Source organism: Scylla paramamosain, chromosome 35, assembly GCF_035594125.1.
Source record: "Scylla paramamosain isolate STU-SP2022 chromosome 35, ASM3559412v1, whole genome shotgun sequence".
Lineage (NCBI taxonomy): Eukaryota > Metazoa > Arthropoda > Malacostraca > Decapoda > Portunidae > Scylla > Scylla paramamosain.
The window spans coordinates 13,682,924-13,695,966 of NC_087185.1; the positions used below are offsets into that span (position 1 = coordinate 13,682,924).

Below are 13,043 nucleotides of genomic sequence, written 5' to 3' on the forward strand. Positions count from 1 at the left end.
ATTAAAGTAACGTGGTGGTGTTAGGTCTCGGATTACTGGAGGGAGAAGGAATACGTCACTGTTTTGTTGTTATCAGTCAGTGACATTACTTCACTTAGTTTTAGAGATTGTGCACACACTAACGCTGCGTCCCTCCGTCGGTCGGCAAGGCTCGCATGACGCGGCCAGTGAGCGTCATTCCCTCTCCCCTCTGCCTCGGGAGTTGGAAAGCTAACATACAGCAGACGTACAGTATACATAACATCAGCATTTGCATCAGCAACACGTGATCAGAATGGCGCCTGCTATTGTGTTGGTGGTATTTGTTCAGACGAACAGGGAAGTGTCCTGTATAAAATAAACAAAGGACAACTGCCGTGACGTTTAAGAGTCTGTTCCTATCCATCCTTACCTACCTATGGGTACACACTCACCATCGTTGTATTGCCATAAAGTAAAAACAGTTTTATCAGTTTCCAACCGGACACTGATTGAAGAGACAGAAATACGGCTGAGTTGCTAAAATTGTTAAGACTGCCTTGGACAATACTGCTCATTGGCTGCCTGTGGTAAGGGATTCGAGCAGTAAGGATGGTCTTCACTGCCGTCAGATGCATAAGTAGTGATTCAGGGGAGTGACATGCTATGGCGGGAACTGGCTGTTGGAGACTTACTACTGGAACATCCTGCAGCAGCCTTCAGTTGTTTTGTGATGTCAGAATAAGGGAGTCATCTATCTGTTGGAGTGTTGTGTACCGTGAACAGCTGCGCATAAGTGTTCTGCCTTGCTGAAGACTACAATGGTCAACGATAGCGGGTATATTCGTGTTCATGAGCTCCGGTGGTTCATGTTTGTAGTTTGCATCACTTTGAAATAATACGACGTAAAACAAATCAATGCTTTCGTGTGAATGTTGTTTTTTGCTCAGGGTTGAGAAGTAGGTTTTGTCTCACCAGACGCCAGAGAGATGAATTCATCTTTCAGTCGTCTGTTACGTTATCATGCTTCTCCATCCGTGGCGATCGTCATAGTCTCTGTCTGTTTACTTTTAATTGTATATTCCTATCTTTTGTATTCTTTACATCATCTAGCCATCTCCTGCTTGACCTTCCCGGCGGTCTTCATTCTGGCTGCCATTCCAGATACTTCATGAGATCTGTCGTCTTCCATTACAAGTTATTTTTGCCTATAATTTCTTCCGCTGGTTCTATTTTCCGTTCCTCTCTTATCTTCGCATTCCTTATCCTGTTCCTTCTGGCTACACCCTTAATGATTTTCAGGATTTTCATTTCTGCAGCATTGACCTTAGATTTTAATTTTTGTCATAACCTACGGCTCAGATCCGTACAATAAAATCGGTGAGCATCTTATTATATACAGTTGTTTTGCATTGAATCAGTATGTTCATATATTTTAGCAATGGGTAAAGTGAATTCAGTTTAGCATTAAATTTTTGTATGCTTTCATTTATTAATGTTTCCAGAGTGTTTCTCGCGCAGTAAGGACTCCCAAATATCTAAACTGGTCTCCTTGTAAGTTCCTTTTCATTTATATAGATGTCATTTTCTTGACATTGCCTGCTTACATTCATTATTTCCGTTTTATTGGTATTTGTCTTCAACCCATACTTGTTTGTGTCTCTTATTGTCATCTGTTGTGAGCTGGAAATCTATCTGATTTTTCGTTATTATAGCTACATCGTCCACATATGCCACTGTTGTTTCATTATCCTCATTTATCTTCATATCTCTCATATTAATCCATGAATGAAATAAATAGCAGTGGCAACAATGTTCCTCCGTCTCACACTTGTGTTTACACCTGCTTTCGACTTTTCTGTTTTTTATTCTACTCCTGCTATTTTGATACAGACTTCGGAATATTCTTATCATTTTTGGAGGTATATTGTAATATTGGTCTTTAATAATTTGCTAAAGTTTGTTTATTCTGTCGAATGCTTTTCCAGGTCTTTAAATGCTACGGATGTTTCCTTCTTCCATCCCCACCTTTTTTTCTAAGATTATAGAGTGAACATTAAATCTGTTTTTCCTCTTCCCAATCTAAAGTCATGCTGCCAATTTCCTAACTTATTCTCTGCAATGTTTCTCGGTCTTCTTGCTGTGATCCTCTCCAACTTTACAATATAAGATGGAAGGATTTTCCCAATCCATTTTGTTGTGTTTTGTATAGTGGGGATATTATGCTATCTCCAGCAGTCTTCTGGTGTTGTCTTACTTCTCCAGGCCAAACTGAATATTCCATTTAACCATCCTATTATCTCTGAACCTCCTGCCTTATCTCTTTTGGAATTTCGTCTTCCCCCGGCGCCTTTCCATTCTTCATAAATTTTAATTCTTTCGATATCTTTTGTACTTATCCTGACCATTCCTCTATTTGGTGTTCCAGTACCTGTTTTTCCTGCCTATATCTAGCAGTTCTTCAAAATATCCCGACTATCTTGGCTATTTCTTCTGGTTCCACCACAATATTTCTATCTTTGTCTTTTATAATAAATGCATTTTCGTTATTACCTTTTCTATACAGTTCTTGACCATATTGTGCAGTAACATTTTTGTACCTTTACTGTCCTCTGGTAGGTCTCCCAATTTTTATCCACGCATCTCCTTTTTTTCCTTTTAATTCCTTCACATTTATTTCGTTCTATATATGAACTATTCTTTTGTATATATATATATATATATATATATATATATATATATATATATATATATATATATATATATATATATATATATATATATATATATATTTTCTTGGTGCCACTTCCTAAAAGCTTTAATTTTCATTGTCATTCCACCAAGCGTGCAAAGGTTATCCTGTTGTCAACTCGTGTCTTTCTGCTTACTGTACTTTGCGTGGGTTTTATCTAAGTGTTATTGCATAGAAAGTGGACTCTAGATAATCTAATGTTGATCAGGTACAGGTCATGGTTTTAAGCCCTGTTTCAACACCATGATGAATCATATCCAGCTCAGGTTCGAAGTTTGGACAGAGGTGTGTCGTGGAGAGGGGTGTGAAGTGCCAGTGAGGGGGAAGGGTAGAAGAGGAAGGGTCCCTTATCCCCTTGCCAGCACCTCGTACTCCTCTCCTCAAGAACAATCTTCGAACCTGAGCTGGTTACGTTTCATCATAGCGATGAAGCAGGACAACTAATGACCGCGACTGTACATGCAAGGTAAGTTGCTGCTCTGTTATGTCGTGACGGTGTATTTCAATTTGAATACTAGTGTATTTTTAATAATTTTATTAAAGTTACTGATTGTGGTTCCAACAGTAACTTTGAATGACTGGTTTACTGAAAGTTTCATATACATTATATTTTGAATGACTGGTTTTCTGAAAGTTTCATATACATTACATTTAGGTGTATTCAAGCCACCTTGATATTCTCTTGGAAGTCATTTTGATGTGTGTATTGAATAAAAAAAAAAAGTTTTGGTGAATGTACTGCTTTGGGGTATTAGTGCTATTTTAGATTTGTATTCTTACATTGCCATACATTTGCAGACCACAATCATGAGTGAAGCAGGTGAATCCCTCCCTTGTAAACCCCGAGGCTTGCAGAGACCCACGCCCCGCTACAGTTCCCCGCCATGGAGGTGCAAGGTCAGCACTGGAATCGAGTTTGATTTACAGGTTGCAAAACAATCAAGGTCAGCTTGTGGAGGTCAAGTTACATGTAGTCTACCATTCATTCTCAATGTCAATTGCAGGACAAGAGTAAGAAGGAAGTTAATATAAATGCAAGATTAGCTGATGCCCAAGAGTGATATGGCGATGTACATGAGGAGTGATATGGCGATGTATATGAGGCTGTAATAAGGATTTTGGAGGATGTATCAGGACAAGCTCTTGCTAAAAGCAGATGTTTATAGAGAGAAGGTTTATAAAGCTTATAAGACTTATGCAGAATCACTATCAGTTTCTTGATTATGAATTGGATAATGTTAGTGAAACTATTAAGATGACAGCCACTTCACATGTGAACTCGGTTTATCTTAGGGATAGTTAACAGAGGATGCCAAAGTAATGAGTCAGAAGTTAAGGGAAACTCAGATGTGATAAGATAAGTGAACTACAGTCTCATTGTAAAGTCAAGAATGCCCTTGTCCATTTAGCGTAGTCTCCTCTACTTTCACATTCATTACTTAGCCTTGCAGGTGTGTAAATGACCTGCTTTGAATTCCTGATTCAACTCCAATCCATAACATATCCTAGCCAGTAGGAGTCAGTGGGAGAGTGATGGAGGGGTTGGCCTTGGAGTGGTGGCAGTGGTGTATAGGAGCAAGGGTGGGTGGCTGCAGAAGAGAGGGGTAAGAGTAAGTGGCACACACATATTTATTGGCCTTCATGTTATTTTTCCTTGAAGCTAGCTTTTTAGTAGGCAGTGGGGTGTGGCTCACCTGTCCAAGTTTAATGGTCCTTATTTTGGCCAAGTGGGTACATAGTCAGTGGCTATACACTTGGCTGCTACTGCAGACCCTGATGATACCCACTACCAAATGAATTGCTGTTTGTTCCCTACCTTATTTTCCTTACTGTTAGCATACAGGTAATCTAATTTGGTCTTAAGAATAATTCCCTCCCTCATGGAGAGAAACTTTCACCCTTTCCATCCTCAAACTCAAGAAGTTGGGTATCCTTCCTTGAGATTTCCATTCAGTTGCACTTGACCAAATCTTTTCTCTCCCTCTCCCTCCTACGGCTTCTATCCTTCTCTCTGTAACTTCATATCAAGTTTCCTTTATGACCGTTCTATTGCTGCTGTGGTAGACGGTCACAGTTCTTCTCCTAAATCTATTAACAGTGGTGTTCCTTAGGGTTCTGTCCTGTCACCCACTCTCTTCTTATTATTCATTAATGATCTAAACCAAACTTCTTGTCCTATCCACTCCTACGTTGATGATACCACCCTGCACTTTTCCACGTCTTTTCATAGACATCCAACCCCTTCAGGAGATAAACATTTCACGCAGGGAAGCCACAGAATGCTTGACTTATGATCTTTCTAAAATTTCTGATTGGGGCAGAGCGAACTTGATTGTTCAGTGCTTCAAAAGAAAAAATTCCTTCATCTATCAACTCAACACAACCTTCCAGACAACTATCCCCTCTTCTTCAGTGACACTCAACTGTCCCCCTCTTCTACACTGAACATCCTCGGTCTGTCCTTTACTTATAATCTGAACTGGAAACTTCACATCTCATCTCTTCTAAAACAGCTTCTATGAAGTTAGGCATTCTGAGACGTCTCTGCCAGTTTTTCTCACCCCCCAGCTGCTAACTCTGTACAAGGTCCTTATCCATCCATGTATGGAGTATGCTTCACATGTCCGGGGGGTTCCACTCACACTGTTCTTCTAGACAGGGTGGAATCAAAAGCTTTTCATCTCATCAACAACTCCTCTCCTCTGACTATCTTCAGCCTCTCTCTCACCACCATAATGTTGGATCTCTAGCAGTCTTCTACTGCTATTTTCATGCTAACTGCTCTTCTGATCTTGCTAACTGCATGCCTCCCGTCCTCCCGCAGCCTCGCTGCACAAGACTTTCTTCTTTCTCTCACCCCTATTCTGTCCACCTCTCTAACGCAAGAGTTAACCAGTATTCTCAATCATTCATCCCTTTCTCTGGTAAACTCTGGAACTCCCTGTCTGCTTCTGTATTTCCACCTTCCGATGACTTGAGTTCCTTCAAGAGGGAGGTTTCAAGACACTACTTATTCATCAGTTTTTGACTACTGCTTTGACCCTTTTATGGGACTGGCATTTCAGTGGACATTTTTTTTTTTTTTTTTACTGGATTTTTGCTGCCCTTGGCCAGTGTCCTTCCTACATAAAAAAAAAAAAAGGCTCTTCCCATTGCTTCTTTAACTTATGGGAGAGAGGAAGGAAAAGGGAGCATGGGAGTCTAAAAATGAAGAGAATGGATGAGAGTTCTTGTAGTAAAAGAGGGAGCTGTAAGGTGTGTGGAAGACACATTTTGAGTTTTAATGAATAGTGTCTTGTGGGCAAGGATGCAGACGGAAATTGTTTTTTTTATGGAGAGGAATGGTTATAAGAAAGAACATATTTTCTTGTTGCAAGAAGCCATCAGACCTACATGGGTAGTCCCTGTATGAAACATACCTATCTATTTCCACCTATCATTCTCAGCCATATAGATTTGTCTTATCTTCTTTTAAAGCTCCTTAATGACTTAGCACTAACAACCTGATTACGGAGTCCATTCCATTCATCTACCATTCTATTTGAGAACCAATTCCTTCCTGTTTTTCTCAATTAACTTTTTCAAGCTTGAACTATTTATTTCTTGTTCTATCCTGACTACTGATCCTGAGAATCTTGATTATGTCACCCTTGTTATATCCCCTATACCAGTTAAAGACTGTCTTTATCAGATTCCCTCTTAACCTACTACACCTCTGTAAGAATGTAAATTTAAAAGCTTCAGTTTTGTTTTGTAACCCATACTGGCAATAAGATATAAGGAAGTGATATAGATGTTTATGAATCTTCCTGTTGATGAGAGATGCAAAAGAGTGTTTTTGGAAATTAAAGCAATAAGCACAGTAGTTTGAGGGATTATAGCAGTCATGATTTTTAGGAACAGGTTGAATGTAGGCAAATTTCCAGCAAGAAGAAAAGGTAGATGTTGATAGAAACTGATTAGAAACTGAGTTAAAAGAGTTGGAATAGGAAGGTGCAAGCACAGAGGCACAGTTTCTGAGAACAATTGGAAGGACCCCTTCAGGTCCATAAGCCTTCTGGGGGTTAAGGCCACCAAGGGCATGGAAAAAAAAAACATATCACTGTGAAGTAGTTGGAGGAACAAGCCCTGAATCATTCAAGGTAGAGTTTTTTTTTTTTTTTTAGCAAAGGTTTGAATGAAGAGTTCAAGTTCAGCTTAAGAGAGAGATGAGATGACAGTGGTGCCATCAGGTTGAAAATAATGGAGGGAAAGATGAAGAAGTAAAGTTACTAGAGACGTCTTTGGCTAGGTGCCACACAGAAGTCATGAGGGGAGTTTGGTCTTGAAAGATTTTGAGATTTCCTATTGATGGTGTTTTGGCTAGTTGGAGAATAAGACTTAGCATGATTCCAGGCAGAAATACAAAGTGCACAAGATTCAGGTAATGAAAGGCTCAAGTATCTTTTTGTGGCCACCTCTCTATCTTGTATAGCATGAGAGCAGGTGGAGTTAAACTGAGGATTGGAAGGTTTAGGTCAAGAGAAGAGAGTGAGGAATGTATGCCTCCATGCCAAACACTGTCATTTGTGAGGTGCTCAGCACACAGAAACAGGTCAGAGGCAGTAATCATTCCAAAAATCATAATACCTCCTCAGGTCCCCCCAGTTAGTAGAGGCAAAAATGCCAAAGGCACCTCCACTTTGGAGGATTCTGAGGAGGGACTGGAGCATTAGGGCAAGATACAGATATGAGGTTGTGATCAGAAGAGGCAAACAGAGATAAGGTGAGAACATACCAGAAGGACTAGAGGTTAGGAAATGTCAAGAATGTTGGGCAAAGCTTGAATATAGCATTTGTTTACAGCATTGCTTATATATATATATATAGCTTTACATCTCTCATGGAGTAGCAGAGGATACAAAGGGCTGTGACAGGTCATCTTACACACCACCTCACCTACAGCCACCACACAGCTCCGCAAACAAGACTTTGCTACTCATGTAGTAGGCCTGATGGCTTTTGCACCTCCCTTATTTTCTTGCTTAATGTTCTTAATATTCCCCCTCCAGTGCCATCTGCTGACTAATGCAATTAATGCACACCCAGCCTTGTTGTTGCTGGCTGCCAGCTTTGTCATAACATCCTGAATCAGCTCTTCACAGCGCCTTACTTCAGCCAAAGCCTTCACCTGTACTTGTAATATTATCTTCAGTTACTTCCCACATGCTATAGTGTATACTTCTTGCTATAGTGTATACTTCTTTCTTATTTTGTTAATCTTGTATTGTTGCCATTTGTCTTTTATATATTGCAGAGGTCTTCTGAGGTAGATGTTAAATCAGATGTGGCTCCTGATGTTCATACTGCACACATGTGTGCTGAGTGTTTCAGAGCAGAGTCACCTTAAGGCAATTGCTGTGGGTGCACTGCAAGTGTATTTTTGCTACTTGCAACTACCAAACACACCAACAGACAAGCAGCTGTTTCAGTCACCATCTTGCTCTGCCATAAAGGGCCAATTTGAAAACCAAGTCTCCAATATGGCTGCTGACTTCCAAGATCTTGCCAGCAGCACCACTGGAAAGCAAAGAAGGGTACCATTCCAACAGAAAAGGCTGGGAAAAGACCCCATGAGCTTCCAGACAGTTCCTGATGCCTTCATAAGATCAATGGGCTGAGAGTGAAGGGGAGTCCTTACAGTATGCCAAGATGGAGCCTCTTGTAGAGGATACTAATATTGAAGAGGTCCAGAAGGATTGCAAGTTCCTAGATAGTGGCGAGGTACTGGGCATTGCCTGGATCCCCAACTGCTGCCTGCTAAGGATTGCCATTGGTAAGTGGATTTGGATCAAAGTCAAAGTGGCCCTGCCAAAACGACTTGCTTTATTTACTGCAGGTGGTTTACCAGCCATGGCTATTTTCCTTGGCCATTCTTCTCCCTCTCCTCCACTGCCCATGGTGTCAGAGGATCAGACACTCCATTAACACCTGACATTGGCCAATCTATTGATCCAGTGTAGTGGACCCCACTCAGCCAGGTAGGAAGACATTACCTGTGCAAGACCATTCCACTGCTTTCAGTGTGAAGGTCCACACAGCCCAGCAATTGTTTGCCTCCCTATCATGAGAAGGGAAGCCCTTTCAAGACATTAACAGAACTGAGAGACTTTCAGCTGCCCAAATTTTGACTGTCCCACAAGCCAACACCATCCCCATCAGATTCCATAGAAACACCTTGTCCAATGTCAGTGAGCCAAACATATCCTGGAGTCTCCTATTCATCCATCTCCACAAACAACAGGTATCCCATACTGAAGAGCCCCAGGAGAATGATGACACCTAGGAAAATGTTCACCCCCCCCCCCCTCTCTCTCTCTCTCTCTCTCTCTCTCTCTCTCTCTCTCAAACTCCACAGCTCCAGGAAACCCAAGAGGTTCTTCCCAGTCTTGGTGTGTCTAAAATTTGTGTAAGGTATGTTCATGTATACAAATTTATAGTACCAATATTTTCATTAGAATATTGATAATGTTTATGACTGACTTGGGAATAGGCAGGAGAATTGAGGTTTTACAGCACTTTTGGGTAGGTCCCCCATAACCAGCTGGAGTTGAAGATGGAGAACTTAGGGTGTTTGCATTAGTAGTGGGGAAGTGGGTGAAGAATTCATATCAGATATCTTGGACTGAAGAGGTGCTGTCCAATCATCCAGCTATGAATCATTGTGCAAAGTCCAGGGGACTCAGATTGGCTGTGGCTGTGGGGATTGGCATTATTTGGTGCCCACATAAAGGCCAGGGAATGTCAACCTTCCTGCCAAAGTAGGATGCCAATATGTCAGCTCTTAAGTATCTTTGAGAAGTGGGACAGCCCTGTCCTTGAGGAATGGTGACCCCCATCCCAGGACCCAGACTTTGGGCACCTTGGGGTCACTTTTGTGTCCCTGGGGACTTGTGCCACTGGCCCTGGCCCCGACCCAACAAAGTTTGCCTGGCTCTTTCCCTCCTTCCTCATTTCTCTTTTTTCCCCCTCTCAGTGTTCCTAAGGTGAGAGTGCCATGCTGATGGGATATGAGGCTGGGTTTGACTCAGTCACTAACAGCCTCAGGAGACCAAGGGTACAGTACCCCAGCGTTTGTTTCGCCCTTACCCCTCATGGAGGTTTTTAGGAGTGGACTGTTCCTTTTTCCTCCAGTCTCCCTCAGCTCACCATGGCCAATGATGACATCTGTACTCCTCTCCCAGGGGCTTCAGGGTCTGTCCTTCCAAAACTGGACCCCCTGTCTGTTCTTGCCTAGACCTCAGCTCTCCCTCTGGACTCGGCTCTGACTTCTACCCCATCTGTTTCACAGGCTCCCATTGCTGTTCCTCTACTGTTCCCCATTGACGTCGACCACCGCCTTGTCTCTTCCCTCTCCCTCTGCTACAACTTGTCTTGCATTTCCCCCCTCCTCTGCTTTGTCCCCCATTGTCACCTTTGCTTCTTATGGTTCCCCCACACCTCTAGTAACGCTCCTGTCTGGATGGTGGCTTCTCATGGTATGCCGTCTCTCTTGTACTTATGTTGATGACCTTCTCTTCGCCCCTGACCACCGTGATTGTTTTTTTGTTATCCTTCTACTCCTTTTCATGACAACAACAACACTCACTTTTCATTGCTGGCTGCAGGAGCAGGTGGGCAAGGTCCATTTCCAGACCTGGCCTGACAGGTCCTGCCTTGTGCATGTGGACGGCAAAATGCAATCCTTGGCCATGTTGCAGCTGGCAGGCCCAGGGAACACCCCCCTTCATTGCAGTGCCTGATCCCTAACTCAAAATGTATACTGACACCATCTCCCTCTCTCTCCAAGACTGCCTAATTGATGATAAAGTTTGAGTGGACTGTAGTGATGACCTCCTCCCTTTGTTTGATGAGTGCAATGCTGTCTGTGTCCAGTGCTACACTTTGCCACCTCAAAGCCTTAGGAGGACTCCCACTAACATCGCCAAGATCTCTTCCAAGCACTATGAACTCCTTGTCTGTGTACATTGGGGGGGTGTCTTACACCCTGTCCAACCTTATGTTTCCCCCCTGTACATCAGGGGATGTCTTACACCCTGTCCAACCTTATGTTTCCTCCATACCAATGCCAGAGCTGCTGGTGTTTTGGCCACCCTGAGATGCTTTGTCACTCCGCTACCTGCTGCCCTCTGTGCAGTCTCTCTGGCCATGAACGCCTTCCTTGCCCTACTCTTACTCATTCCTGTGCTAACTGCAGTGACCCTCGCAATGTTTTTTTATCGTAGTTGCCCTACCTATAACTTAGAGGCTGAGGTCACTGATATCCACTTCGAAAGTGGTCTCACACTGTGTGAAGCCAGACAGGAGGCACGTCACTGGGCCTTACCCCTACTTTTCACCCTACCTCTGCCTCTTGCTTTCTCTCAAGAACACTCGCTTCCTCTACCTCTTCTTCCTTTCACCCCCTTTTCTGCTTCCCTCCCCCTCTTCCCACTCCCCTTTTCCTGCCCTCCCCCCTCTGTTCCCAGTTCTATCTGCTCTTAACCCTGTTATCCCTACCTCAACCTCTGCAAGTGCTCCCTCTTTTCTCCTCAGTGCTCCTGCCTCATTCGCTGTGCCAAGTGCCTTTCTCTCCTTCCAGTCTCCTCTCCTCCTGCAACCTCTTTCCTTGCCCCCCTTCTTGACTCTCCTCCCCTCCCTTCTTTCCTCTAAGAAGTCTTGTCCTGCCTGCCTCTGCCATTTCTCCTGCCTTGCCTTTTGAGGGTGAGACCCTTGCTCAGATTTCTGCTTTCCTCACTCAAACAGCCCCAACCCTCTCCCCCTGCTGCCCTGATGCCTTCCTTCCTGAGCCCACCTGTTCATGTCTCAGCTGTCATTCACCCTCAGCCTGCCTGCTTACCCCCACTCCCCTCCCCCTCCTTCTTCCTCTCCTCCTTTACCACTTTACTCTCCCTCCCTTCCCAACCCTCCCCTGGCCTGTTCCTCTAGTCAGCCCCCTCCTCCTCCTCCCTCTACCATTAAGTCTCTCTTCATTTATCCCCTACCTCCTGGCTGCTCCTGTGCTACTCTCCTTTCTTAGCCTTCCTCCTTACCCCTCCCTGACCCATTTGTCCCTGACCTTGTTTCTTCTTCCCCTCCCTCAGCCTCCATGCCTGTGGACCCCTAACCTTCCCCTCCTTTGTTCCCAATACTCCAGCAGATGTGCCTACCCCCCACCCACTATCCCCATTTTGAGTCTTGTCCCTAGCTGATCATGTCTATTCTTCAGTGGAATATCTATGGTTTCCGTTCCCATAGACAGGACCTCCACCACCTCATTTCATCTTATGCCCTTGTGATCCTCTGTCTTCAAGAAACCTTCCTTGCCTGCCCGCCCTTTCCTGTTCCTCAGTACTGCTTTTTTTCCTCTCCCACATGCTATTTCTTCTGCTATCCTTCTTCATCAGTCTGTTGCTTATACCCTCCCATCTCTGCCCCTACTATGCTTCCCTGTGTGGTCCTTCATGTTTACCTCTGCCACTGGGTTTCTAGTTTCCCTCTGTCTTCCCCTTCCCACCCTATTGATTTTGATGCCCTTCCTTCCCTCCTCTCCTGCCTCACCACTCCTCCTCCATGTCTTTGGTAACTTCAATTGTCACCACATGCTTTGGGGAGACTCCAAGGTCAACTCTCACAGCCACTCTCTTGAGTGCTTTCTTCAGGACTTTAACCTTGTTCTCCATAATGCTGGCAACCCAACTCACTACGATCTCCACACTCAGTCCTTCTCCTGTCTTCACCTAGCCCTCTGCTCCCCTGCTCTTCTACTTGATCTCCACTGGTCAGTACTTGACCACAACCCCTGTAGCTACCATTTTCTGGTCCTTCTCTCCCCTACTTCCTATACCCCTCTCCACAACCCCTTTCGTTGATGCTTTGATAAGGCTGATTGCCATACTTTTGCCTCCCTTGCTGCATTCCATCTTTCTCCTTCCAAGTTCTCTTCCTGTGATATACTTGCTTTCTTCACTGTTTCCATTCCTAGTGCTGCTTTTGTTTCCATCCCTAGAATTACATGCTCCTTTTCCTCCAAGTGCATTCCCTGGTGGACCCCAGCTTGTGCTAAGGCCTTTTTTTACTTGAAGTGAGCAGCCTGAGGTGGTTACCAGTGCAAGTGGGACACTCCTGGCCAACTCCCAGTCTTTATTAATTTCAAGCGGGCTTCAGCTCAGTTTCACTGGACTGCTAAATTAGCTGAGTCCAACAGCTGGCACGCTTACATCTCTACCATTACGTCCTCCACTCACTCCCCTTGCTTTGGTCTGGTGCCATCCACATCCATAAGCTGTCTGGCAAACACCCACGCTCTCCAGCC

General features: G+C 43.9%; 1 protein-coding gene across 1 annotated transcript in view; it reads left to right on the top strand.

The window, feature by feature from the left end:
- The first annotated feature begins 3,037 nt into the window (after positions 1 to 3,037).
- The window catches only part of LOC135090678 (uncharacterized), a 35,857-nt gene continuing 25,851 nt past the window's right edge, over positions 3,038 to 13,043 (top strand). Inside the window, exons 1-2 of the mRNA XM_063987673.1 lie at positions 3,038 to 3,176; positions 3,509 to 3,607. Coding sequence (XP_063843743.1) covers positions 3,595 to 3,607 — 13 coding nt within the window. The 5' untranslated portion in view covers positions 3,038 to 3,176; positions 3,509 to 3,594. The remainder of the gene's footprint in view (positions 3,177 to 3,508; positions 3,608 to 13,043) is intronic.